This window comes from Eleutherodactylus coqui, chromosome 7 (assembly GCF_035609145.1).
Source record: "Eleutherodactylus coqui strain aEleCoq1 chromosome 7, aEleCoq1.hap1, whole genome shotgun sequence".
NCBI lineage: Eukaryota > Metazoa > Chordata > Amphibia > Anura > Eleutherodactylidae > Eleutherodactylus > Eleutherodactylus coqui.
The window spans coordinates 167714532-167741164 of record NC_089843.1 but is presented as its reverse complement, the minus strand read 5'-3'; the positions used below and the strand labels follow the sequence as shown (position 1 = coordinate 167741164).

The 26633-nt window shown below is 45.4% G+C and overlaps 1 protein-coding gene across 2 annotated transcripts in view; it reads left to right on the top strand.

Annotated features, from left to right (window-relative positions):
- Positions 1-22217, top strand: part of LOC136572943 (NADP-dependent alcohol dehydrogenase-like) — a 55146-nt gene extending 32929 nt beyond the window's left edge. Inside the window, exons 7-9 of one of the 2 annotated variants that reach the window (XM_066573985.1) lie at positions 18354-18489; positions 20538-20673; positions 21992-22217. In XM_066573985.1, coding sequence (XP_066430082.1) covers positions 18354-18489; positions 20538-20673; positions 21992-22016 — 297 coding nt within the window. In that variant the 3' untranslated portion in view covers positions 22017-22217. The remainder of the gene's footprint in view (positions 1-18353; positions 18490-20537; positions 20674-21991) is intronic. The other variant, XM_066573986.1, reaches the window with a different exon arrangement.
- Positions 22218-26633: the final 4416 nt, after the last annotated feature.

Genomic DNA, 26633 nt, shown 5'->3' with positions numbered 1-26633 from the left:
AGCACAAGCACTTCCTGTGGGACACACTGCTGCCTCTTCTCCTGGGTTACATTCTGCCCAACCCCCCCCGCACGACCCTGCGTCCGCAGCGCACACAAAAGTGTCCCTGCGCAGCCTTCAGCTGCCCTCATGCCACATGCTGGCTGCATAGCCACACCACCCTCATGTCTATTTATAAGTGCATCTGCCATGAGGAGGAACCGGAGGCACACACTGCAGAGGGTTGGCAGGGCCAGGTAGCGACGCTCTTTAAAAGTGGCGGGGCGATAGCCCACAATGCTGTAGAGAATCGATGAGAAATTGACATTTGATCTTCATTCCAATAAAGTGCCAACCTCCGTCAGGAGCTGCAAACGTGGACATGAGTTACATAGCTATGGGGAATCCATGTGCCCACACAGTATTCATTCTGTCTAGGTGTCAGATAGCTCAATCGACACCACAAGGGGAAAGCCATCTGCACTCTGCCGCCTACCGAATTCAGTCAGTGTCTTTGTGCCAGACAGATCAAACACCGCGATGTGAAGTCAGTGTGCACCAACAGCATAGGTGGGTCCAACTTAACCCAAGACCTGAACAATAAAGAAATCCTAGTGGCCAAACATGGCAGAATTGCACTGCGCCGACGACATAGGCCTCGGGCTACAGCTTCAGCAATCATAGGCATGACGTGGACTTCAATGCTAGTACACCTGTGAGGGTCTCATTAAATCACTTACATTTTCTTTCACCGCTCCAAAGACTGGATTAGCCAGGAAAAAGTTCCACAGGCCCAACCTGGCACCATTGCAGTTCCCCCGGGACATAGGCCTCGGCCAACAGCTTCAGGAAGCGGACTTCGATGCTAGTACACCTGTGAAGGTCTCATTAATGCAGTTATGCTCCTCTCCTTTGGCCCAAACGAGTTTCTCAGATAACTGTGGTAACACAAGAGAAAATACATGATGTGCAATGCTGACCCCCTGACCCCAAGCAGGAGGAGGAGGAGGTGGCCTCACAAGGCCCTGAAACCATGACCAGGACCCGCTGTAGCCTGTGCTGAAAGGATGTGAGCGGGCCCTTGGCCAGGCTCAGTCCCAGCAAACACCTTGTGTGGCCCAAGGTGCTGCGAGTGACATAGCAATGGGGAATCTATGTGTCCACACACTACTTATTCTGTTTGGGTGTCAGATACCTCATCGACAACGCAAGGGGTAAACCATCTGCACTCTGCACCCTACCGGAGTCTGTCAGTCTTTTGAGGACAGACAGGTAAAACACCTCTATGGGAAGTCTGTGTGCACCCACAGCATGGGTGGGCCCAAGGTACTTAAAGACAGTACACATAAAGAAATTAGAGTGCCCAAACATGGCAGATTTTCACTGCGCCCAGGACATAGGCCTCTGCACAAACCCTCAGAAATCGCGGGCATAGAGCGGACTCCGATGCTAGCATAGCTGTGAACGTCTCATTAGCGCTGTATCCCTCCTCTTGTTTGTCCCAATGCAGTGCCCCGGATAGCTGTGGTACCATGAGAGAAAATGCATGTTGGCGTCAGCCCACACTCCATGCCCTAGTCAGTCTGGGTTTTTTTTTTTTAAGTGCCAGGCAGGTACAACTCCGCTATGAGAAGTCTGTGTGCACCCACAGCATGGGTGGGTCCCAGGAACCCAGAGAAGGTATATAAAGAAATCCCATTGCAGTGCCCCGGATAGCTGTGGTAACGTGAGAGAAAATATATGATGGCTTCGGCCCACACTCCATGCCCTAGTCAGTCAGTTTTGTTTGTTTGTTTTTTTTGGGGGGGGGGGGGCAGATAGGTAGAACACCGTGATGGAAAAACTTAGTGCACCCATAGTATGCACAGACCCCTGTAATATTCCTGTAGCAAAGGTATAAGCTGACCCCAGTAACAGTTATGTTGCAGAAGTCTAGGGCGACCCCAGTAACATTTCTGTAGCAACAGTATAGGCAGACCCCAGTAACATTTGTGTAGCAGCAGTATAGACAGCCCCCAGTAACATTTCTGCAGTTGAGGTATAGACAGCCCCCAGTAACATTTGTGCAGCAGCAGTATAGACAGCCCCCAGTAACATTTCTGCAGTTACGCTCCTCTCCTTTGGCCCAAACAAGTTTCTCAGATAACTGTGGTAACGCAAGAGAAAATACATGATGCACATTGCTGATCACCTGACCCCAAGCAGGAGGAGGAGGTGGCCTTACAAGGCCAAGAAACCATGACCAGGACCTGCTGTAGCCTGTGTTGAAAGGATGTGAGCGGGCCCTTGGCCAGGCTCGGTCCCAGCAAATACCTTGAGACCCAAGGTGCTGCGACTGACATAGCAATGGGCAGTCCATGTGCCCACACAGTATTCATTCTGTCTAGGTGTTGGGTAGCTCTATCGACAGTGCAAGGGGAAAGCCATCTGCACTATGCACCCTACCCAAGTCAGTCAGTGACTTTGTGCCGGACAGGTAAATCACCGCTATGGGAAGTCTTTGTGCACCCACAGCATAGGCAAGCCGAAGGAACCCAAAGACAGTAATAAACATGAAGAAATGGTCAGATGTGGCCCTAAGAAGGACCGTTGAGGTTCTTGAAGACAGGATCCTACACTAACACTTTCCCTATAGCAGCACCAGCACTGTCCCTGATCTCTCCCAGTGTGTGACTGTGGCGAGCCGTGGGCAGCCCCAGTTTAAATACTCGGGGGTCACTTAATCTCGCCAGCCACTCACTGCAGGGGAGTGGGATAGGGCTGGAATGTCACAGGAGGAAGTTGCAATGCCTTCCCTGCGTTTCTATTGGCCAGAAAATGGCGCAAAACTTTCAGGGAAGGAAATGGAATTGACTCGAACATCGCGTGGTGCTCGCCTCGAGTAACAAGCATCTCGAGTACTCTAATACTCAAACGAGCATCAAGCTCGGACGAGTGCGCTCGCTCATCTCTAGTAATTAAGCATTGTGACACTTTCCCTACAGTTTCTGCAGACTGCATTATAGTCTTTAGACATTCCCCCCCCCCCCCCTCTCTCTCTCATTTGAGATAGAGCTATATATTATGTGTATATATATATATTTTTTTTTTTATGCTTCCAATCCTTTCTCATTTTTAGGGATTGTTAACAATTGTGCTTTTGAGAGTCTCATTTTGCAATCTTTCTTGGACATGTCTTTAACATCCACCATTGAATCCTTCTTAACCTATCTTTGACTTTATTAAAATCCTGCCTTTCTGAAATCCAGTCTTTTTGAAGTCTGTCTTAAGTCCTTCTTCCCCTTGTTATTCAAAATTCAAGGATGGCATGATTGCTGCCTCCTAAGGTCTCAGCCACCCATAATTCCTCAACAATTTCCTCACTATTGAGAATTAGCAGATCCCCTTGTTTTTCTCTTCTATCTTGGTCCAACCTTTTGGAAGATGAAGTAGTTAAGAGCGTATAAGAAACTGTTGGCTACATTACTTTTGCCTGAGACATTTCCAACAAATATCTTGATAGTTAAAATCTACCCTGATCACTGTCGTACTCTTTTTTTGAGAGCTTGGCTATCTGATGTAGAAAGAGTTCCTCTGTATCTTCTACTTGTCCAGGTGGCCTATAGTAAATGCCCACAATGGTGTCTCTTCTGCTCTCTCCTTTCTTTTTTTTAACAAATAATTTTTATTAGATTTTATAAAGAAGCAAGAGCATATACACATCATTACATATATAGGTAGCAGATATATACATTGTTAGAGTTTTCATAATATGACGATAAACATATCAAGCTTTACATTAGTGTAGCGATATAGGTTTTAAATGTTGTAGATTACTCTTTGAATTTAAGCAGTAAGTAGTAGAAAGAATTCAACAAAACCATTTTGAACATGTCAGAACTTATTTTCCAGTTCGAATTTCTGCCAATTGTTCCAAGTGCTATTAAACTTAGAAATACAGTTGTTGAATTTTTAGCATATATCTTTTCGTAGCAATAGTGGTCTGAAACTGCACCCAAGAGGTCACCAATTGAGGGTGGGGGGACTCTCTTCCACTTTTTAGCTATAATTAGAGATGAGCGAACGTGTTCTTCCGAGCTTGATATTCGTGCGAATATTAGGGTGTTCGGTATGTTCGTTATCCGTAACGAACACCATGCGGTGTCCGGGTTACTTTAACTTTCTTCCCTGAGACGTTAGCGCTTTTTTTTGGCCAATATAAAGACAGGGAAGGCATTACAACTTCCCCCTGCAACGTTTAAGCCCTATACCACCCCCCTGCTGTGAGTGGCTGGGGAGATAAGGTGTCCGCCTGATATAAAAGTCTGCCCCTCCCGCGGTTCGCTATGGATGCATTCTATATGCGCTCAATGGGGCCAGCGGCAGCAGCGCTGACCCCATTGAGAACATATAGAAGACAAATCCTTCTCTGGCACAGCTGTAACAGCTGTAGCAGAGAAGAACGATGTTTGCCCATTGAATTCAATGGAGCGGCAATACAGCATGTTCCACTGAATGCAATGGGCTGCCGGCGATCGCAGGATGAATGGTCGGAAAGGGGTTAAATATATAACCCCTTTCCTGCAATTCATCCAGAAATGTGTTACACTAAAAATATATACCGGCGTATAAGGCGACCGGGCGTATAAGACGACCCCCCAACTGTCACCTTATACGCCGGTAATACAGTGGAGCAAAGAATAAAAATCATTACTTACGTTTTTAGATGATCTGCGGCGCTCCTGCAGGCTGTCACTCCCTCCTAATCCACGGCAGACAAGCTTTCTCTATGAAAGGCTTTAAATCCCTGCCTCCAGAAGCACACGTGCCTTCAGCCAATCACAGCCAATGACAATGATGTCATTGAATGGCTGTGATTGGCTGTGTTTCTGGAGGCGGGGATTTCAAGGCTTGAAATCCCCGCCTCCAGAAACACAGCCAATCACAGCCATTCAATGACATCATTGTCATTGGCTGTGATTGGCTGAAGGCACGTGTCTTTCTGGAGGCAGGGATTTAAAGCCTTTCATAGAGAAAGCTTGTCTGCCGTGGATTAGGAGGGAGTGACAGCCTGCAGGAGCGCCGCAGATCATCTAAAAACGTAAGTAATGCTTTTTATTCTTTGCTCCACTGTATTACCGGCGTATAAGGTGACAGTTGGGGGGTCGTCTTATACGCCCGGTCGCCTTATACGCCGGTATATATTTTTAGTGTAACACATTTCTGGATGAATTGCAGGAAAGGGGTTATATATTTAACCCCTTTCCGACCATTCATCCTGCGATCGCGGGCAGCCCATTGCATTCAGTGGAACCTGCTGTATTGCCGCTCCATTGAATTCAATGGGCAAACATCGTTCTTCTCTGCTACAGCTGTTACAGCTGTGGCAGAGGAGAACGATCTTTATGCTGACAGTGGGGGGGGGGGGCATTCTTGCCGCTATTGTGGCTTAATAGTGGGACCTGTGAACTTGAGATGCAGCCCACCATGTAGCCCCTCGCCTGCCCTATCCGTCACTGTGTCATTCCCATCACTTTCTTGAATTGCCCAGATTTTCACACATGAAAACCTTAGCGAGCATCGGCGAAATACAAAAATGCTCTGGTCGCCCATTGACTTCAATGGGGTTCGTTATTCGAAACGAACACCCGGACATCGCGGGAAGTTCGTTCCGGATAACGAACACCCGAACATTTTGGTGTTCGCTCATCTCTAGCTATAATACTTTTGGCGGTCAGTAGAAAGTGACATATCCACCCTCTTTTTTTCTTTTTCGGAATTACTTGACAGTCAATGAGAAGGCGTGCCAGTTGAGGCAAACACTCCAAAAGTATGCCAGTTATATATTGAATGGTATTGAATACCTCCTTCCAGTATTCATGGATTTGGGGGCATTCCCAAAACAAGTGATATAAAGTGCCTACTTGGCCGCAGTCTCTCCAGCATAAATTAGAATAAGCCGGGAAAAATTGTGCCATTTTTGAGGGAGTATAATACCAGTTGGTTACTACTTTGTAATGGGTTTGGAGAATGTTGGCTGACAGAGTAGCTTTATTGGCCCATTCAAAGGCTTTCAACCACATTAGAAGTGGTATGTTTTCTTTCAATGTGTGCTCCCAATTTAGTAGGTGGATCTTTTTTTTTTTTTTCAAATATTTTTTATTAAACATTTTCTATAAAGTATACATACGTGAAAGAATAATTTGTGATATACAGAATGACAGATCTATATGTAAAGCATTGCATGCATTAGACAATAGCAGCAACGAGAGTCAGTTGGCAGATTACAATATTATCAAAGTTACCATTTCTTGCCGCAACTATTAAATGTAAATAGGTTATTTCTTTGAGTCCGTATGTAAAGTAAAATTAAAACTATAACTAACGTTTTAACTTGAATTGCTGCCAAGGTTCCCATATGCGGTTGAATTTGGGTAGAGAATTGTTGTTTTTAGCATAAATTTTCTCGAAGCAATGGTGGTCGGATACGGTATCTAGTAATTCTTTCAGAGTTGGTGGAAAGGTCATTTTCCATCTTCTTGCAATGAGGCTCTTAGCTGTTAAAAGAAAGTGGCATGTCCAGATTCTCACATCTGCTGGGAGTGAGTCACATTCTAGAAGGAGAAGGGCTAGTTGTGGTGATTTGGTAGGTCTAACTCCAGTGACCAATCGAATGGTGTCAAAAACTTCTCGCCAATAGTTTTGGATCAAAGGGCAGCCCCAGAATATGTGGTATAGGGAGCCTTCTGCTCCGCAATTTCTCCAACACTCTTTGCTCATGGCTGGGAAACATTTGGCTAGCTTGACGGGGGTGAAATACCATCTTGACAACACTTTATAGTGTGACTGGAGTAGACCGGCTGAGATCGTTGATTTGTTTGCTCTTTCAAAGGCTTTCAGCCAGTACGTGATTTCAAATTTTTTTCCGAAGTCTCGCTCCCAATTTAGTAGATGAACTTTTTTGGAATTGTTCATATTTCCTGCTATGATGTCGTAAAATATTCTTGTCATGGAATTTGATGAGAGAGTGCATTTATGAAACAGAATCTCTAGATCGTTTGGGAGAGAGTATGTTTCTGGACGTAGGCTGTTGATGATCGACAGGATTCTTAAGTAGGAAAAGGCTTCCTTATCCGGCAGGTTAAACTTGGATTGAATACTCGAGAAAAGTCGAGGTGTTTTCTCCTCTAGGAGATCAGATAAAAGAGTAATCCCACATCTGTTCCACTCTCTCAGATTTAGGTCGTGGATAAAATATTTTAAAATTTCCAGAGGGAAGTTAGCCGGGGGAGCTCTGGCAGACTGTTCAAATTTGTACGCTAAGAGATTCCAACAGTGTAATGTAGTTAGCATCAAGGGTGAAAAATTTGTTGAAGGAAGGGAGGCCCTTCTGTGTTGAGAATGCCCATAACTGAGGCTTTGATGAGTAGACTTAGAGGTTGGTTTTGATTTCTATGCTTTTCCATGTGGCCCCATGATGGGATTTGCGAGCTTTTAAACCAGATGGCTGATTGGCTTAGGATAGTTGCATTGTAGTAAGCCTGGAGGTTAGGCACACCCAGACCTCCCTGTCTTCTATGTTGATATAGGATGGAAGCGGCCAATCTGGGTCTTTTGTAACTCCAGATAAAGTCCAGCATTTGTCGCTGAAAGTTTGCTATAATATTCTGGGGAATTGGGTAGGATATTGTGCGAAATAGGTACAAGATCTTCGGCAAAATGAGCATTTTATATAAAGCCACTCTGCCAAACCACGAGATCTCTCTTCTGCTCAACTCCCCCAGCTCCTCCCTGAGTAGGGCAAAAAGTGGACCAGCATTTTGTGGTATGACCTCCGACATAGTGTTGCAAAGTTTAATTCCTAGATAGGGGATTGTGGACTTCCATTGAAATGGGAATTCTTTTTGTATATTTTCTTTTAGTTTTTTATCTACATTAAAGCCCATAATTTGGGACTTGCTTACATTAAGTTTATAATAGGAAGCTTGGCTGAAGCTAGCAATACATTTGTTGACCTCTCTAAGAGAATTTAGGGGGTCAGTCAGGGTGATAAGTATGTCGTCTGCAAAGAGGCCAATTTTGTACTGCCTCATGCCGACTGGTATCCCCCTGATTGTCAATGAGGTTCGGATCATTTCGGCCAGTGGTTCAATGATCATGGTAAATATCAGGGGGGAAAGGGGACAACCCTGACGAGTACCATTCGTGATCAAGAACGGCATGGAGAGAGCCCCATCCACAAGGACCCTCGCAGAGGGCCGCGTATATAGGGCCTGTACCGCGCAAAGAAAATTTTCACCTACCCCGAACTTGCGAAGGACGGCAAAAGCAAACCCCCAATGGACTCTATCGAACGCCTTCTCCGCATCCAGGGAAAGGAGGAGAGAAGGCGTCCGACTCGAGTTTGATAGTTCCACTAGATTTTAAGTTCTTCTCGCACCATCCACCGCATTTCTGCCCTTTTGTGAAGCCCACCTGATCATCATTGATGACTTCGGGAAGGAGCTCCAGTAGTCTAGTTGCTAAAATTTTGGAATAAATCTTGACATCAGAATTCAGAAGAGATATGGGCCTATAATTTGATGGGGATGAAGTGGACTTCCCCGGCTTGGGAATAGTAACAATTGTGGCTTGTAACATCTCCTCTGCCATCCTACCCTGGTTCATTGAGTCATTGAAAATGGCTGTTAGATATGGTGCTAGGGAGAGAGAGAACTTTTTATAATATTCGTTGGATAGCCCATCTGGGCCAGGAGATTTGTAATTTTTTAGTCCGTTGATGGCTCTAATTATTTCTGGGGTAGTTATTGGTTTATTCAGTGGTTCGTTTATTAGTTCCAAGGAAGGGAGAGATATATTTTTTAGAAATTTCTCTATCAGCTCTGGGGTGGGTTGAAGGGTGTTTGGGTCGTTCGCTAAATTGTATAATTTCGCATAGAAGGTTTTAAACTGATCTGCAATTTGTTGGGGATGAGTAATTTTTATGTTAGGGTCTGTGGGAGAGTCTAAGAATGGAATATTTGCTTTGACTTGTTTCTTCTTGGCTAGTTTGGCCATTAATTTGGATGATTTATCGATATGAGAATAGAAGTTTGCCTTCAAGAAGGTGAGGTTGTTGGCGTATTTGGTTAGGAGGATTTTTCTTAGTTCATTTCTCGTCGCTGTTAGTTCTAAATGATATCTCGTCTGCGGAGATTCCTGTTGGGCCTTCTCTAATTTCTTTAGGTTTTCTAGCAAAGAGTCTATTTTTGTTTGTTTGTTTTTTCGGTCTTGAATTTTGAGTTTTATTAAAATTCCTCGAATCACTGCCTTATGGGCGTTCCACAAAGTGAAATTACTGATATCAGGGGTGGAATTGATGGTAAAATATTCTTTTAATGCGTCTTTGATAAGTGTTTGGTTGGTGTGTGAGTTGAATAGATTTGTGTCGTTTCTCCAAATCCTGGCTGGGTTGAAAGGAGCGCTAACATTTATTTTTAAATAGATAGGGGAATGGTCGGACCATGTGGTGGTTCCTATTGATGAGTTGGTAACAGAAGTAAGAGTCCATCTATCCACCAGTAGAAGATCTATTCGCGAAAAGGTCTTATGTCTTGGGGAGTAATAAGTATACTCTCTTGAGGAGGCGTTCAAGCATCTAAAGGAGTCATATAGCCCTTCCCTGTGAAGCCAAGATTGGAGCGTGGGAGCAGTCCTTGTTTTGGCTGTAGAGTCAAAGTCTTTATTTGGGATAATGTTAGTCTCCACAGAGGATTAATTTCCCTTCGTGGATCTTTTTGATTTTTTTGATCAGTTTATTTAGAAAAGATATTTGTGCCCTGTTGGGCGCATAGATATTAACTATTGTAATTTGGTGTTTCATTTAATTTACCTACTAAAATAAGATATCTACCTTTAGTGTCCACTACTTGTTCTTTAAGGGAGAAATTTAATGTTTCTTTAAATGCTATCAGCACGCCTGAATGTTTTTTGGGAGCATTTGCAAAAAAAATATTTGGGTAGAGCTTGTTTGAGAACCTAGCAGAAGAGAGATGTGTGAGATGTGTCTCTTGCAGGCACAATAGATCAATGTTTGCCGACCTAGCGTCCCTCCAAACCATTGCCCTTTTAAAAGGGGAGTTCAGACCATCAGCATTAAGTGAGCAAACATTCATCGACATTTTGCGTGGTAAATATATGCAATGTATGTGGGATTACCTTGGCAGCATAAATAACAATAGATAGAACAGGTTGTAAACTTACAACAAACGAACGGTGTCTTCTGTAGTATATAGATAACGATCTGCGACCACCGAACCTGTAGAGGAGGTTGTCCATCTTGGGAGGCTGGGTTCGCGAAAGTTGTTCCTTGGTTGAAGGCTCGAAGACAACATTGCAGGCGGGTCTTTTCTTGTGCATAGGCAGAGGGTTGTAGGTGTTGTTCCTGAAGGTAAGGGAGTTTTGCCTATAAGGAGAGGATCGAGGGGAAAACTCCTCGGCCATGTAATTGAAGATCCGCCAACAAAAACAAAGTAAACATAACAGTGTGACAGGTATTAAAACCTGGTTCATTTGGGGGGAAAAGTTCGGCACATCAGTAACAGCCTTTTTTTTTTTTTCATGTAAATCTGGTATTAGTATTCCAGCGGGTAAAATGAAGTTAAAGTAAGCGTATTGAAAATTTCTCACGGAGGAGTAGATGGTAAAGTACGCCTACCATGAGCTCCTTGCGGTCTCTGTGGCTTCGCCATTTGTGGGATGTCCGGCAAAGGGATATTCCAGTTGGATAGGGATTTTCTTCCCTCCTCTGGAGAGGATATGATTCGAGTCGTATTGTCTCTGCGGACTATCAGTTTGACAGGGAAGCCCCATTTGTATGGTATCTTAGCATTCCGAAGAGCAAGGGTTATCTGGGAGAAAGCTTTTCTAGCCTGAATTGTGGACTGGGATAGGTCCGTATAGAGATGGATATTGTTGTACGGCGGTTTTAGAGAGCCTGAGGCTCTGGCGGCCGACATAAGTGCTTCTTTTGTATGAAAAAAATGAATTCTAGCAATTACATCTCTGGGAGTAGTTTCTGGGAGGAAGTTTGGTTTAGCTAGCCTGTGGGCTCTGTCTATGGTACAGTCGTTGTCAGTGGCGTCCGGAAGAAGATGTTTTATTAATTTAATGAGGTATTTTCCGAGGTCGCCTTGTAGTATACTTTCGGGAATACCTCTAAATTTCACATTATTTCTTCTACTTCTATCTTCCAAATCTGTCACTTTAATTTTAAGGAACTCCACTTCCTCTTCCAGCGAATAATGTGCGTCAATGAGACTATTGTGGGATGACGCTATTTCTCCTACTTTATTTTCAACCTGGTCCGTGCGCTGCTCCAGCTCTCGCACAGATACATTGAATGTATTGGACAAAGATTTAATATCTCTCTGTAGCGAGCCGCGCAAGGCCAGGATCATACTTTTTATAAAATCTTCCGATGCGGGGAGATTTGAGGAAGGGAGATCAATTATAGGGTCATCTTCTATTTGTAGAGGTTGGTTGAGAGTGTCACTAGTTGAGGACATGCGGGGCCTCTGTTTTTCAGGACTGTTTGATGGTGTGACAGACTTAGGAGATTACATATTGTGTGGGGAGTGTGTGTGCTGCGACGCCATTTTGTTTGCATCAGGATCGTTAATGGCGGAGCTATCACTATGCTCACTCACCCTGCGCTGAGATGGAGTCTTTTGCCGATCTTTGGGCATCCTCTCTGGGCCGGTCACCGCTTCGTTTCTCCTGTCGGGAGAGCCAGCAGTAGCTTCAGCTCCGGCGGCAGCAGCGGAGCTAGCGGACATCGGGGGACTCCCCTGCACTGCCGGCTCAGTCCGTCCCGCGCTACGAGAGGAGAAGAAGTCCGAGACCCGCTGTACCGGGACTTTAGCAGATTTCCTCTTCGGCATGATGTCCAGGGAAGCCTCCGGTACAGTTCAGGTGAGTTTGGTCCGCTGGAAAAGCTTTTAAAGTAGCTTAAAAGGCCGGTAATGAGCGGAGCGCGGGCTTATGCTTCCAGCTCTACTCGCATCCAGGCCACGCCCCCCTCTAGGTGGATCTTTTTTGATCTATTAGCGTTTTGAGTGATTGTGCTGTAAAAAACTTTGATTTGGGAAGCATAGGAGTTTTTCCATCTGAGAAATGTCTTCCAATTCCTTCGGGAAGGAGAAATTGTGTATATCAGCCTGTTTGAGAAAGGAGAGAATTTTTATATACGAGAAAGCTTCTGAGTCAGGTATACTGAATTTGTTTTGGATTGTTTGAAAAGGAGATAAATTTTACTCCCCTTAATAACCACCTGTTTAGGTTTAGGTCTCGAATAAAATAAGAGAGGACTTCGAATGGAAGCTCAGCTGGAGGACCTCTGTAGTCAGCCCTACATCCAAGTGCCAGTTGGTTCCAATATTGGAGGGTATTTGACATTAATAAAGAGATGTCTTGGGAATATATTAGTGGTGAGATCTTTGGAGTCAGGGCTCCAAGAATGGAGGCTTTGATTAGGGAGCCCAGGTGTTTGCCTCCATTCCTGTTTTTTCTCTATATGGCACCAAGATGGGGATAGTTGGGATTTCAGCCAAACACCCGATTGGCTTAGTAGAGAAGCCTTGTAGTAGGTTAGTAGGTTGGGCACACCAAGGCCTCCCTGTTTCTTATTTTGGGATAATATTGATGCCGCTAATCTTGGTTTTTTGTCACACCAAATAAAGTTAAGTAGTTGTTTCTGGAATTTTTGAATCGTGGGCGGGGGAATTGGATAGGACAATGTACGAAAGAGATACAAGATTTTCGGGAGTAATAACATTTTATAAAGTGCCATTCTGCCGAACCAAGATGGTTCCTTTTTACCCAATTCTTCCATCTCTGTTTGGAGGGAGGCATATAGGGGATCAAAGTTTGCGGAAATTGTTTTAGATAAGTTTTGGCATATTTTGGTACCTAAATACGGTATCTCCGTTTTCCATTGGAAAGGGAACTCCCTCTGAATATCCAGTTTTAAGTCAGAATCAATATTGATACCCAATATCTGGGATTTGTCGGAGTTTAGCTTGTACAGAGAGGCATTACTGTATTGAGTAATGCAATTTTTCACGCCCCTTAGAGAGCTCAAAGGGTCTGTCATGGTAACGATGATATCATCGGCAAAAAGACCAATTTTATGTTGTCTTAAAGGGGTTGTCCCGCGAAACAAAGTGGGGGTATACACTTCTGTATGGCCATATTAATGCACTTTGTAATGTACATTGTGCATTAATTATGAGCCATACAGAAGTTATTCACTTACCTGCTCCGTTGCTAGCGTCCCCGTCTCCATGGTGCCGTCTAATTTGCAGCGTCTAATCTACCGATTAGACGCGCTTGCGCAGTCCGGTCTTCTCTGTGTTGAATGGGGCGCTCGTGCTGGAGAGCTGCTCCTCGTAGCTCCGCCCCGTCACGTGTGCCGATTCCAGCCAATCAGGAGGCTGGAATCGGCAATGGAACGCACAGAAGACCTGCGGTCCACCGTGGGTGAAGATCCCGGCGGCCATCTTCACAAGGTAAGTAAGAAGTGACCGGAGCGCGGGGATTCGGTAAGTACTACCCTTTTTTTTATTTTTTATCCCTGCATCGGGTTTGTCTCGCTCCGAACGGGGGGACTATTGAAGAAAAGAAAAAACCGTTTTGGCGCGGGACAACCCCTTTAAGCCCATAGATACACCCCTAATCTCTGGAGAGGTTCTGATCATTTCTGCGAGGGGTTCTATTGTCATGACAAATAGCAATGGGGATAGTGGACATCCCTGTCGGGTACCATTCGATATGTAGAAAGATGAGGACAACACCCGTCAACCAAAACCTTGGCCAAGGGTTTTGTATAAAGAGCCTGGACCGCCCGCAAGAAGCCCTCGCCCACCCCAAATCTCCGGAGCACTTCAAATGCGAAGCTCCAGTGCACTCTATCGAACGCCTTTTCTGCATCCAGGGAAAGGAGGAGAGAAGGCGTCCGACTCGAGGTGATTTGATCCATCAAATTTGGATCTTGCGTGTGCCATCGGTGGCACTTCTTCCTTTCGTAAAACCCACTTGGTCATTATGTATGACCATGGGCAGGACCTCCAGAAGCCTATAGGCTAGTATTTTAGCATATATTTTTAAGTCAGAATTTAAGAGGGAAATGGGCCTGAAATTTGCTGGTGTTATAGGGGGTTTGCCTGGTTTGGGTATGGTGACGATAGTGGCCTGGAGTATTTCTTCATGCATGGAACCCTGGTCCATCGCCTCGTTAAATAGCAAATTTAGATGTGGGGATAACAGTTGAGCGAAGTTTTTATAGTACTCGTTTGAAAGACCGTCAGGCCCAGGGGATTTGTGGTTTTTAAAATTTTGAATGGCCTTAAGGACTTCTGCGTTGGAAATTGGTTTGTTTAATATATCTTTTTGGGTGTCTAAAGTGGGGAGAGCTAATCCGTCTAGAAATTTATTTATTAACTCCGGAGTGGGTTGAAAGGTGCAGGGACAATCTTTTTAAGATTGTACAGGTTATTGTAGTAGTCCTTAAATTGCTCAGCTATCTGCTCGGGGTGGGAGATTTTTACCTGGGGGGCGTTATTGATGATGAATGGGATTTTTGGTTTTATTTTGTTTTTGTTTTTTAACAAGATTGGCCATCCATTTTGAAGGCTTGTCCATATAAGAGTAAAAATTTGCCTTGGAATACATCAGACCCCTATTATAGTTGTCTAGTAGCGTTTTTTTTAAATTCTCTCCTCAAGGAAGATAGCTCCGTTAGGAGTTTGTTTTGTGAAGATTCTTGATGGAGTGATTCCAGCTTCTTTATTTTTTCTAATAAGAGGTCTATCTTTTCTCGTTTGTTTTTATTTTGCTGAATTTTGAGTTTTATTAGTACCCCTCTTATAACTGCCTTGTGGGCGTTCCACAATGTGGCGTTGCTTATATCAGGGGTGGAGTTAAGAGAGAAGCATTCCTCTAAAGCTTTATTGATGATTTTTTGGTTCTCAGGGATATTATACAAATTAGTGTCGTTGCGCCAAATTTTTGATAAGGTGCAACGGGTGCCCATGTTCAATTCCATATATATCGGCGCATGGTCCGACCAAGTGGATACTCCAATCGTGGAATCAGTAATTGAAGTGAGAGTCTCTCTGTCTACTAAGAACATGTCTATCCTTGAATATGTTTTGTGCCTTGGAGAGAAAAAAGTGAATTCCTTTGAAGAGGAATTAAGACATCTAAATGTGTCATATAAACCCTCTCTGTGTAACCAAGGGTGGAGGACCGACATGCTCCTGGTGGATGCTGTGGAGTCTATTTCCCTGTCTACTATTATGTTGAAGTCGCCACATAAGATCAATTTTCCTGTGAGGACTTTTTTGATCTTCTTTATTACTTTGTTCAGGAAAGAGATTTGGGATTTATTAGGTGCATAAATGTTCACCAGGGTGATCAGCGAATTATTTATAGTGCCTTGCAATATCAGGTATCTGCCCTTGACATCTGAAATTTGTTTATTAAGAGAAAATTGAAGACTCTCTCTCAGGGCGACCAGTACTCCAGCATGTTTTTTGTGGGCATTTGAGAAGAAAACATGTGGGTATTGTTTATTTGAAAATTTAAGGCAAGACTGCTGGGCGAAGTGCATTTCTTGCAAACACAAAATGTCTATATTGGACGCTTTAGCATCCTTCCAGACCATTGAGCGTTTGAAAGGGGAGTTTAATCCCCTAACGTTCTGGGAGCAAACTTTTATATGCATTGTAAAAGTAAGTTGTGAGCATATCTATTTGGAACACATTAGCAGCATATCATACATATGAACTTAAAACAAAAGTACAGGCGGAAACAGTAATATGCCTGTTAACATTGAATAATATATGAATTGCGTTATTCATGCTATTTAGGAGGGCAGATTTAAGATAATCAATCTTATTGCTTGGAAGCATCAAGATGAGCCCTCTAAAGAAAAGGCAGTAACCTGTAAAACTAAACAAGTAAAACTTTGGATAAAAGCAGGTGTAAAAACCTGAATCCTGTTGTGGGGGGGAAAAGTTCAGCTTACAGACCATCAGCCTGGTATTGAAGGTCAGCGTAGAGTGTCCAGCGTCATGTGAGTAAGAACACTTGGAATGCTTAAGCTGATTTCACGGAGGAGTAGAAGGGAGCGTGCGGCGATGGGAGGGTTTCAGAGGTCTCTGAGGCTTACTAGATTGCGGTTCCTCTGGGAGTAGGATGTTCCATTTTGAGAGGACGTTGGCGCCATCTTCTGGAGAGTTTAGGGCATGCACTGCATTATCCTTATGCACTATTATTTTAGCAGGGAAGCCCCATTTGTAGGGTATTTTTGCAGCTCTCAGGGATGAGGTGATTAAAGAGAAAGCCTTTCTTGCTTGGATTGTATTCTGCGACAAATCGGTAAAAAGGCTTATGTTTGCAAATGGAGATGGTAGAGTACCCTGCTTTCTTGAAGCTGTCATCAGGGCGTCTTTTATGTGCAAAAAATTAAATTTGGCGATTACATCCCTTGGAACCGAGTCTGGTAGAAAGTTCGGCTTTAGCAATCTGTGCGCTCTATCAATTGTGCAATCTAATTCTGAGGCATCTGGAAGGATGCTTTTGATTAGCTTAGTGAGGAAGCTTTTTAAACCATGCTGTGGGACACTCTCTGGGATGCCTCTGAACTTGACGTTACATCTCCTACTCCTATCTTCCAGATCTGTGAGTTTTTTTCCTCATGTCTTCTACTTCCTCCTCCAGGGAGTAGTGTGCATCTATTAGCTTATTATGAGATACAGTAACTTCTCCCATTTTAGTTTCAATATGGTCGGTCCTCTCTTCCAGATCTTGTATAGAGGTGTTTAGGGTATTTGACAGAGACTTAATGTCCTTTTGCAAGGATCCCCTTAAGGCTAGGATCATTTGTTTTATAAAATCTTCCGTAGCAGGCATATTGGAAGATGGGACACTTATGATGGGATCAGACTCAGATGTGGGGTCACCTTGATGTAGGTTGGTATGTGGGGAGAGTCGGGGGTGCTGTTTTTCTGGGCTTGATAAGGGAGTGGAGAGGGCAGATGATGGCGCAGAGCCCGCCGGCGCCATTTTGTGGCCATATGGAACAGAATTAACACTTTCCCCAGAGGGAACACTCACCCTGCGCCTGGACATGGTCTTCGGTGTCTCCTCTCCTTGCAGCTCTTGAGCAGCAACTTGGTTTCTCATGCCAGGCGGCCGAGAAGGAGAGACCCCCGCATCCTCTCCGAGGCTTGTAGGCGAGGGGGAGCTCCCTTTGCTCAGCGGACCTTGTCTCCTCGGACCGCGGGTGGTGAAAAAGTCTGAAACTTTATTCAGCGGCGTTTTGGTCTTCCTTCTTTTAGGCATTCTCCTTTAGAAGACCACCGGTCTGCTTTTGGGTGTTGAAGTGGCTAGGATCGCTTTTAGTCACTGTAGGCTGGAAGCAATCAGAGCTCCGTGTTGTGTAACTGTCTTGGTTCACTTTCCGTCCACACTCCCTCCAAAGTGTTTTTTGCTAACCTCATTTATAGTGAAAGTAAAGCAGTGTGTGTCCTGGTATACAGCTGGTTTCAGCTCATACACTGTCAGGGGAGCTTAATCAGCAAGCTTTAGTGTAGGGAAAACACAATCTTCGGGAGCCCTGCTGCTGGTACTCAGGTGCCGCAGAGCTATTCTCTCTGTTTTCAGCCTGCTGCTTGATGTGGGCAGCGAGTTTTCTTGTTCCCAGCCTCTTAGAATGTGCAGACAGCTGTCTTGAGCTTACTTGTGTCGGGAGGCTCGGGGAGAGTGTGCGGTCTGGAGCTGTCACACTCACTTCTCTCTGCACACAGCACTCAGCCACGGCCCTGGAGGCTAAAATGGCGCCCCGTTCCCGCGCTTCAGGAGGCTTCTAATTATAGCAACTCACCGGGAGACCCAGCGGAGGTTGCTCTGGAACTCTGATCCCTCTCCTCCGTTGCAGGGATTACCTCTGAAGACGGGTGAGTCCTCCGATGTGGCTCCAGCTGTTTTCACCTCTCCTGGTTGTACTGGGTGACGGAGATCTCTATTCCTCCCGGTCCCCCTCTTCGGTATCCAAGTTTTGCTTTTTTTTTTTTTTTTTCCTGCTGTAGGGATCTTTAACAGTAGTTTTGGCAAGTTATCTGCGCTGGAAATGCTTTTTAAAGTTGCTAAAATACCAGGTACGAGCAGAGCTCAAGGAGACACTTCTGCTCGGGTCTGCATCTAGGCCACGCCCCCCGCTAGTCCCTCTCCTTATGTTCTTACCCAAACAGTCCGATAGTCGTAACTCCATAAAAGTGAACATTTCTTTAAGGTCAAATATATTCTTACACCTGTCTTACAAACCTAATAACGCATTCTAACTCCTTTTTTAGATGACTGCTCTTCAAAGTACATACCCTTGCAATGGTGTTGCTGTATTGCTGGGTGTGGCATCACCACAGGACACCCTTCCTTTGCATCCAGGTTTGCTTCTCACCGGGCGCACACTGAAAGGATCTGTATATGGAGGTAGGGGATTTGCAAAAAAGGAAAAATCAATGTCATGTTGACAAGAACATTTCAGATATTTGGTTGTGTTTCTTGGATAAAGGGGTTGTCTTGTCATAGACAACATCTTTCATATAGAAGCTGCTGCAGCAATCCGCTGTTCTTTGTTGTTTTTTTTTTTGTTTGTTTGTTTTGTTTTTTTGCTAGGGGAAGCCATGGCTAACTGAAAAGCCATCCACGTAGTTGCAAGAAAAAGCAAATTAACCCTTTGCAATTACCTGAATTTCTGAATCTAATGCTAATAAAATGTATGTTCCATGACACAATCTAACTACAAACTGATGGTCTTTTTACGCAGGCTGATAACAGGACCCAATTTTTCTTCTTCATCACTCTACATGACCAGATTTCTATGGAGAACAGTCAGCTGACTAATGAGCAAGCTCTCATTCGTCAGATGATTGGCTCACCAATGCAAACATAAAGGTGCTCCTTGCTTAGTAGTAAATCTCCCCATGAGAGCAGGGAGAGGTACACACATCCTACTGAAGGTAAATGACTGTATTAGTAATAGTTTATCCCCATAAGCCAATTCTCAGGCCGTGCAAAAGAAAATGAAAATGGAGCAGATTGCCGCATGAGTGTCCAACTACCACCAGACTTTGTTCACATCTGCATCAGACGTTCTGTTCAGAGCCTCCATCAGTTTCCTGTGAAAATCCAGGACCATTAGCACTGAACACAGCACTAGTTTGTCCAGGAACATGCTGGAATGCATAATGGCAGCTGGACAGCACTCATTTGGTGCTGTTCTGGATCTGGCACATGCTGAACCTGAACTTTCACTTTTGTCATTGTTTGACTCCTAGAAATGAACAATGGAAAAGGACAGCAAAGTGTGAATTAACCCATAGTTAATGTGCTCAGTAATAGAGTAAATATCCAGAGTGCAGAGGGCAACAGTGCCCCTCTGTTAATCGTCTCGCATGTCTCTAAAAGCTTAATGAGTAAATGATCTTTCACACAGGATGTATTGGCCCTCTCGCACATGCGGCCGGCAAAACACCACGATTTTGATTGTTTCATTCTGCCATGATTTTACTTTTTTCGGACGCAGGTTCCTGCCGGTGACAGCAGGATTTGGTGCACTCCATCATTGTGATAAGGTGCAGTAAAATAAAGCAGACAGTGCTCAAAAGCATGGTGTTTTCTAAGCAAGTGCATGTCTGCGAGGCCCCATTGAAAGAAATGGAGCATTATACCACGCCGTTCAAAACGCTACGGTAAAAAGGCGCATGTGAGATGCTGCAGAATTCCACACCAAAATCCACAGGTCTAACTACAGGTTTTAATGCAGAATTTATTGGCTTGCAGTGCGTCTTATCCCGCCCCCATGTAAAGGATGCTAAAGGGGTCTCTGATGAGGCAACAAGATTTGAAGGGTTTTAACAGGCAAAGCATCTGTGAAACCTACCAGAGTTTGGTTCATAAAAAAATCTGTTCTCAAAGATTGGGGAGTGTGAATGATCTTTTGATGCAAACACCTTTTTCAGAAGAGTTTTTAAAAGACAACAAAAACCACTGAAAACCTGGGTATAAATTAATCCGCAGTTTGCCAAGTTATCCACCGGAGGAAGCTCTTCACTTATCTCCAACGCACTGGAGCATCCTCTTCACCTTTTGGCTCGCTATGACTCATTGTACTCTACTTTCTCCTTATGTGCACAGCAAACCTTTAGCATGCCCAATCTTCTCTGGATCTAAGAAATATCGGGGAGGGAATCCCCCTGTTTTCATGCTCCCTGTGGGGTCCTGCATGCTCTGGCTCCCAGCCTCTCCCTAGCATGGTTGCACACGCAGAAGCACAGCTTCTCAGTTCATTATCACAATGGCCTCCGCTACTTTAATAGTGTAATTTCTGCATCCCTGTGTACCTTTTTTTTTTTTTTCTCTGACTTTATTTCCCTCTGACTTCAGCAATTGACAGTGTAAATCTGATATTTTACTGTTCCTCATTCTAGAAAATATGGATAAAACCTATATTTATAAATTTTTATTTTTTTGCCTAGGCTATAAAAGTGCCGGTACCACAAAATTGGTGCAAGATTATATGTGCAAAAAATTCACTCTGGACCATTTGGTTAGCAGTAGGCTAAAACTGGATCAAATCAATGAAGCATTTGACATGATCAACAAGGGGATCGGGTAAGTACATAAAATACACAAATGTGGATATGAGCTTTCCATATGTGCAAACCATCACAGTATAGAGTATACATATATGTGAGGCTGGCACTGAGAACTTGCCGGGTTAGCGAAATGGAATTTCCCTTAATTCAGAGCCCTATGGAGGGTGTTCCAACTGCTACAAATGAGATAAAATTCAGACAACAGCCACTTCAGACGGTGCCCTCGCCATTTGTGAAAAAAATAAATTCGCCAACTGGTACAGTAGCTGACCAGATCTACCGTGACAGACCTGCATCAGTCCCAAATCTGAAGGACCGTATTCGGCAGTATACTATGGCAATTAAAGCTGACTCTCTACATTCAGCAGTGGAAAACCTCATTTTGAGCATGCAGAGCGTTGTTGGAAACCAAGGGGGATCATTTAACACTTGTAGTGGGATATGCATAGCTACAGCACCTTCTATTGGTGCCCCTTTTTTTTTTTCCCCATAATGGCAAGCACGATGTCCGAAGTGGCCGTTGTCCGAAAATTGTCTCAGGACGCCTTCCAGAGGCCTCTTTTGTGAAATGTAATTTGGCTAACCCTGTACTTTTGGCTTCTCCTATGGATGGTGACAGTATGACCAGAAGTACTGCGGAAGGTGTGAGCAGAGTAATAGACAAGCAGGATTTGGTGCTCTCCATGTACCACACCTCTACTCCATCTCCAATTCTGAAAAGTGAATGATGTGTCTATTCACAAAAAATATAAACTTTGGGCCCATTTTTCATACTACTGCAGTAAAATTCTTTTACATGGGATTTCATTAACACCAGAGTAGTATTAGAAGAAAAACGTGCATCCGGCATCCATAGGCAGTTAATTAGTTCCCATAACATCCAACATGTCAGCTGCTTCTAGTACTTCAGGCCAATACAGGCCTTACTCATAGCCTACGTCCAAATGATCACCGAGACATCAGAAAGAAACACTGACCAATTGGTAAGTACCTCAGGATATGATCACATCGCGTACAGCAAAAAATATAATCTAAATTTGGTATCGTTTTAATTATACTGACCTATAGAATAAAGTTAAATCGCATTTGCTGCAGTATTAAAACGGACTACCTCAAAAAATGGTGGAATTGACTTCTTTTTTGAGTGTGAAGAAGCATCTGAAAAGGGGTTGATTGGGGAGGGAGGGTTGAATATCGTTCTTTGTTCATGAATGACCAAATTGATGAGTATATATTACAAAGCCTGAGAACAAGATGTGCTCTTTAGAGACCCTCTCTAGGTAGTCCTACATTGTAAATTCCTTTAACTGCTACTTCCCTCCTTCTTGTTGCAGGATTCGGAGTATTATGATCTACTAATCACACTGCAAGCTGATATTCTGGCTCAGCCGATGAATCTTTCCTACTTCAGATGAATTCCCAGCCTCTGTTTAATAACTATTCCTAGAAACACATATACTGACTGTACTTTATAGGGATATGTATCTTCTGCATATGATGGTAAAAATGACTTGTGAAAGGATGCCAAGGCCAGCTGTTCAATAAAATTTGGCATAAATATTGCTGTTTTACTGTTTTGTTTTTATTATAATGGCTAAAATATACAGGTGTCCACCGAAAATATCATTGAGGTATATAGAATCTCTCTATACAACCATATAACCAGTGATATGATTTTCGGGGTGACCTCTCTTATTTGAGTTCTTAGAAGGATGCCCTCTCTCTTTGCATCTGTGATCTTCAGGAACAATTTGTCCTATGTAAATCCATCTCTATTTTGACCATTGATTAAAGTTCTCTTGAGACCACGCTTTGGATGAAGGGTAAATACACTTTATCTGGATCAACAAGTGGTTCATGGATATGTAGTGGCTTCAAAAACAGCACTACACAGAGCTGTTTAGCTGTGGGGACTGGTAATATAATAAACAGCTCTAGGGGTTTAATCTGAGTCATTTTACACAGATGATGCAGGTAGCCTAGCAACCAAATAGGTTGTGATTGGCTGCAAACAAACTGATCAGGTGACAGAGGCAATAAATAGCTGGACAACGGTCGCAGGAGGCAGAGTAGTGATAAGAAAGGGAAGCGCCAGAAAGAAAAGTAAGGATGAACACCCACTGGCAAACACATGATGATGAAACCAATTATCTTCAATGGTTTCCTTTATTAGCAACATTTTCACTGTAACCTCGCATCACAAAGAAGAATCTGATATCTCCCTTTTTCTTTCCAATAGCGCCAGCGGCAGCAGCAGCACTAACCCCATTGAAAACCATAGGGAGTACATTGCGCTAGCCTGACTCCATTGCTAGTGCTGTTGGGACCACAATACTTCCATCTGGGAAGGTGAACCAGCCCTGAGGAGTGTATTCTCCAGCTTTTGTTTTTAGCCATTCCTGTTCATCTCGATTTTTGTAGCAGGGGTTCCAGTTGCTGAAAGGAACGTGGAAAAGGGCTTGCAGCTTGACAGGACTTTCAATATTTTGAAGTCTGACAGCTCGCCTGGCAGCAGCATCTTCTGTTTCCCTGTGGAATGGGCGAGTCTTCTTTCTGGTGTCCTTAACAGTGAACGAATGCTATTTGGGTAGAGGCCCACACAGCTAACAGTTCCAGAATGAGAGGAGCATGCTTCACGTCTTAACTAGAGATGAGCGAACGTACTCGTCCGAGCTTGATACTCGTTCGAGTATTAGTGTGTTCAAGATGCTCGTTACTAGAGGCGAGCACCACGCGGTGTTCGAGTTACTTTCACTTTCATCTCTGAGACGTTACCGCGCTTTTCTGGCCAATAGAAAGACAGGGAAGGCATTACAACTTCCCCCTGCGACGTTCAAGCCCTATACCACCCCCCTGCAGTGAGTGGCTGGCAAGATCAGGTGTCACTCGAGTATATAAATCGGCCCCTCCCACGGCTCGCCACAGATGCATTCTGACAGAGATCAGGGAAAGTGCTGCTGATGCTGGAGCTGCTATAGGGAGAGTGTTAGGATTGATTTTAGGCTTCAAGAACCCCAATGGTCCTTCTTAGGGCCACATCTGACCGTGTGCAGTACTGTTGAGGCTGCTTTTTGCAGTGCTGCACATTTTTTTTTTTTTTTTGTATATCGGCCGTGCAGAGCATTGCGTCTAGAGCATTGCGTCCTGCAGTAATTTTACATAGTCCAGGGCCAGTAGTGGTGGTGAGGCAGGGACAGTGAAAGACATATCCAGTCTATATAGGCAGTGGGCTTTTCCAAAAAAATTTGGGAAAAAAAATCTATTTGGGCTGCCTGTGACTGTCCTGACTGTACTGCGTCTCTGCTGGGGGTAGTTGTCCTAATTCATACGCAGCCAGTTAAGTGTTACAGCCGGCTTGCGCAAAATTATTTCCTGGCTCTGTGCGTTCCGTAAGCGAAGTCAGCCTCCAACCACAGGCCAATAAGCGGCACATTTAATTACAGCGTTCTGTTTCTGCACTACTGGTAATACACCATGCTGAGGGGTAGGGGTAGGCCTAGAGGACGTGGACGCGGAGGCCCAAGTCAGGGTGTAGGCACAGGCTGAGCTCCTGATCAAGGTGTATCGCAGCCGACTGCTGCGGGATTAGGAGAGAGGCACGTTTCCGGCGTCCCCACATTCATCTCACAATTAATGGGTCCACGCGGTAGACCTTTATTAGAAAATGAGCAGTGTGAGCAGGTCCTGTCGTGGATGGCAGAAAGTGCATCCAGCAATCTATCGACCACCCAGAGTTCTGCGCCGTCCACTGCTGCAACTCTGAATCCTCTGGCTGCTGCTCCTCCTTCCTCCCAGCCTCCTCACTCCATTACAATGACACATTCTGAGGAGCAGGCAGACTCCCAGGAACTGTTCCCGGGCCCCTGCCCAGAGTGGGCAGCAATGGTTCCGAATCCTCTCCCACTGGAGGAGTTTGTCGTGACCGATGCCCAACCTTTGGAAATTTCCCGGGGTCCGGGGGATGAGGCTGGGGACTTCCGGCAACTGTCTCAAGAGCTTTCAGTGGGTGAGGAGGACGATGACGATGAGACACAGTTGTCTATCACCCAGGTAGTAGTAAGTGGAGTAAGTCCGAGGGAGGAGCGCACAGAGGATTCGGAGGAAGAGCAGCAGGACGATGAGGTGACTGACCCAACCTGGTTTGCTACGCCTACTGAGGACAGGTCTTCAGAGGGGGAGGCAAGTGCAGCAGCAGGGCAGGTTGGAAGAAGCAGTGCGGTGGCCAGGGGTAGAGGCAGGGCTAGACCGAATAATCCACAAACTGTTTCCCAAAGCGCCCCCTCGCGCCATGCCACCGTGCAGAGGCCGAGGTGCTCAAAGGTCTGGCAGTTTTTCCCTGAGAGTGCAGACGACCGAACAGTGGTGTGCAACCTTTGTCGCGCCAAGATCAGCCGGGGAGCCACTACCACCAGCCTCACCACCACCAGCATGCGCAGACATATGATGGCCAAGCACCCCACAAGGTGGGACAAAGGCCGTTCACCGCCTCCGGTTTGCACCGCTGCCTCTCCCCCTGTGCCCCAACCTGCCACTGAGATCCAACACAGGCACAGGGCACAGGCTTAGGACACAGGCACTACCGTCTCTTGGCCTGCACACCCTTACCTCCGTTGTGCTCGGCCCCATCCACCAATGTCTCTCAGCGCACCGTCCAGCCGTCGCTAGCGCAAGTGTTGGAGCGCAAGCGTTAAATGTGCACATAGCCAAATTTATCAGACTGGAGATGCTGCCGTATAGGGTTGTGGAAACGGAGGCTTTCAAAGGTATGATGGCGGCGGCCCCGCGCTACTCAGTTCCCAGTCGTCACTACTTTTCCCAATGTGCCGTCCCAGCCCTGCACGACCACGTCTCCCGCAACATTGTACGCGCCCTCACCAACGCGGTTACTGCCAAGGTCCACTTAACAACGGACACGTGGACAAGCACAGGCGGGCAGGGCCACTATATCTCCCTGACGGCACATTGGGTGAATTTAGTGGAGGCTGGGACAGAGTCAGAGCCTGGGACCGCTCACGTCCTACCCACCCCCAGAATTGCAGGCCCCAGCTCGGTGGTGGTATCTGCGGCGGTATATGCTTCCTCCACTAAACCACCCTCCTCCTACGCAACCTCTGTCTCGCAATCAAGATGTGTCAGCAGCAGCACGTCGCCAGCACTCGGTGTCGCGCGGCACGGCAGCACAGCGGTGGGCAAGCGTCAGCAGGCCGTGCTGAAACTACTCAGCTTAGGAGAGAAGAGGCCCACGGCCCACAAACTGCTGCAGGGTCTGACAGAGCAGACCGACCGCTGGCTTGCGCCGCTGAGCCTCCAACCGGGCATGGTCATGTGTGACAACGGCCGTAACCTGGTGGCGGCTTTGCAGCTCGGCAGCCTCCCGCACATGCCATGCCTGGCCCACGTCTATAATTTGGTGGTTCAGCGTTTTCTGAAAAGCTACCCACGCTTGTCAGACCTGCTCGGAAAGGTCTGCCGGCTCTGCGCACATTTCCGCAAGTCCCACACGGACGCTGCCACCCTGCGCACCCTGCAACATCGGTTTCATCTGCCAGTGCACCGACTGCTCTGCGACGTGCCCACACGGTGGAACTCTACGCTCCACATATTGGCCAGGCTCTATGAGCAGCGTAGAGTTATAGTGGAATACCAACTCCAACATGGGCGGCGCAGTGGGAGTCAGCCTCCTCAATTCTTTACAGAAGAGTGGGCCTGGTTGGCAGACATCTGCCAGGTCCTTGGAAACTTTGAGGAATCTACCCAGATGGTGAGTGGCGATGCTGCAATCATTAGCGTCACCATTCCTCTGCTATGCCTCTTGAGAAGTTCCCTGCAAAGCATAAAGGCAGACGCTTTGCGCTCGGAAACAGAGGCGGGGGAAGACAATATGTCGCTGGATAGTCAGAGCACCCTCCTGTCAATATCTCAGCGCGTTGAGGAGGAGCATGAGGAGGATGAGGAGGAGGGGGAAGAGACAGCTTG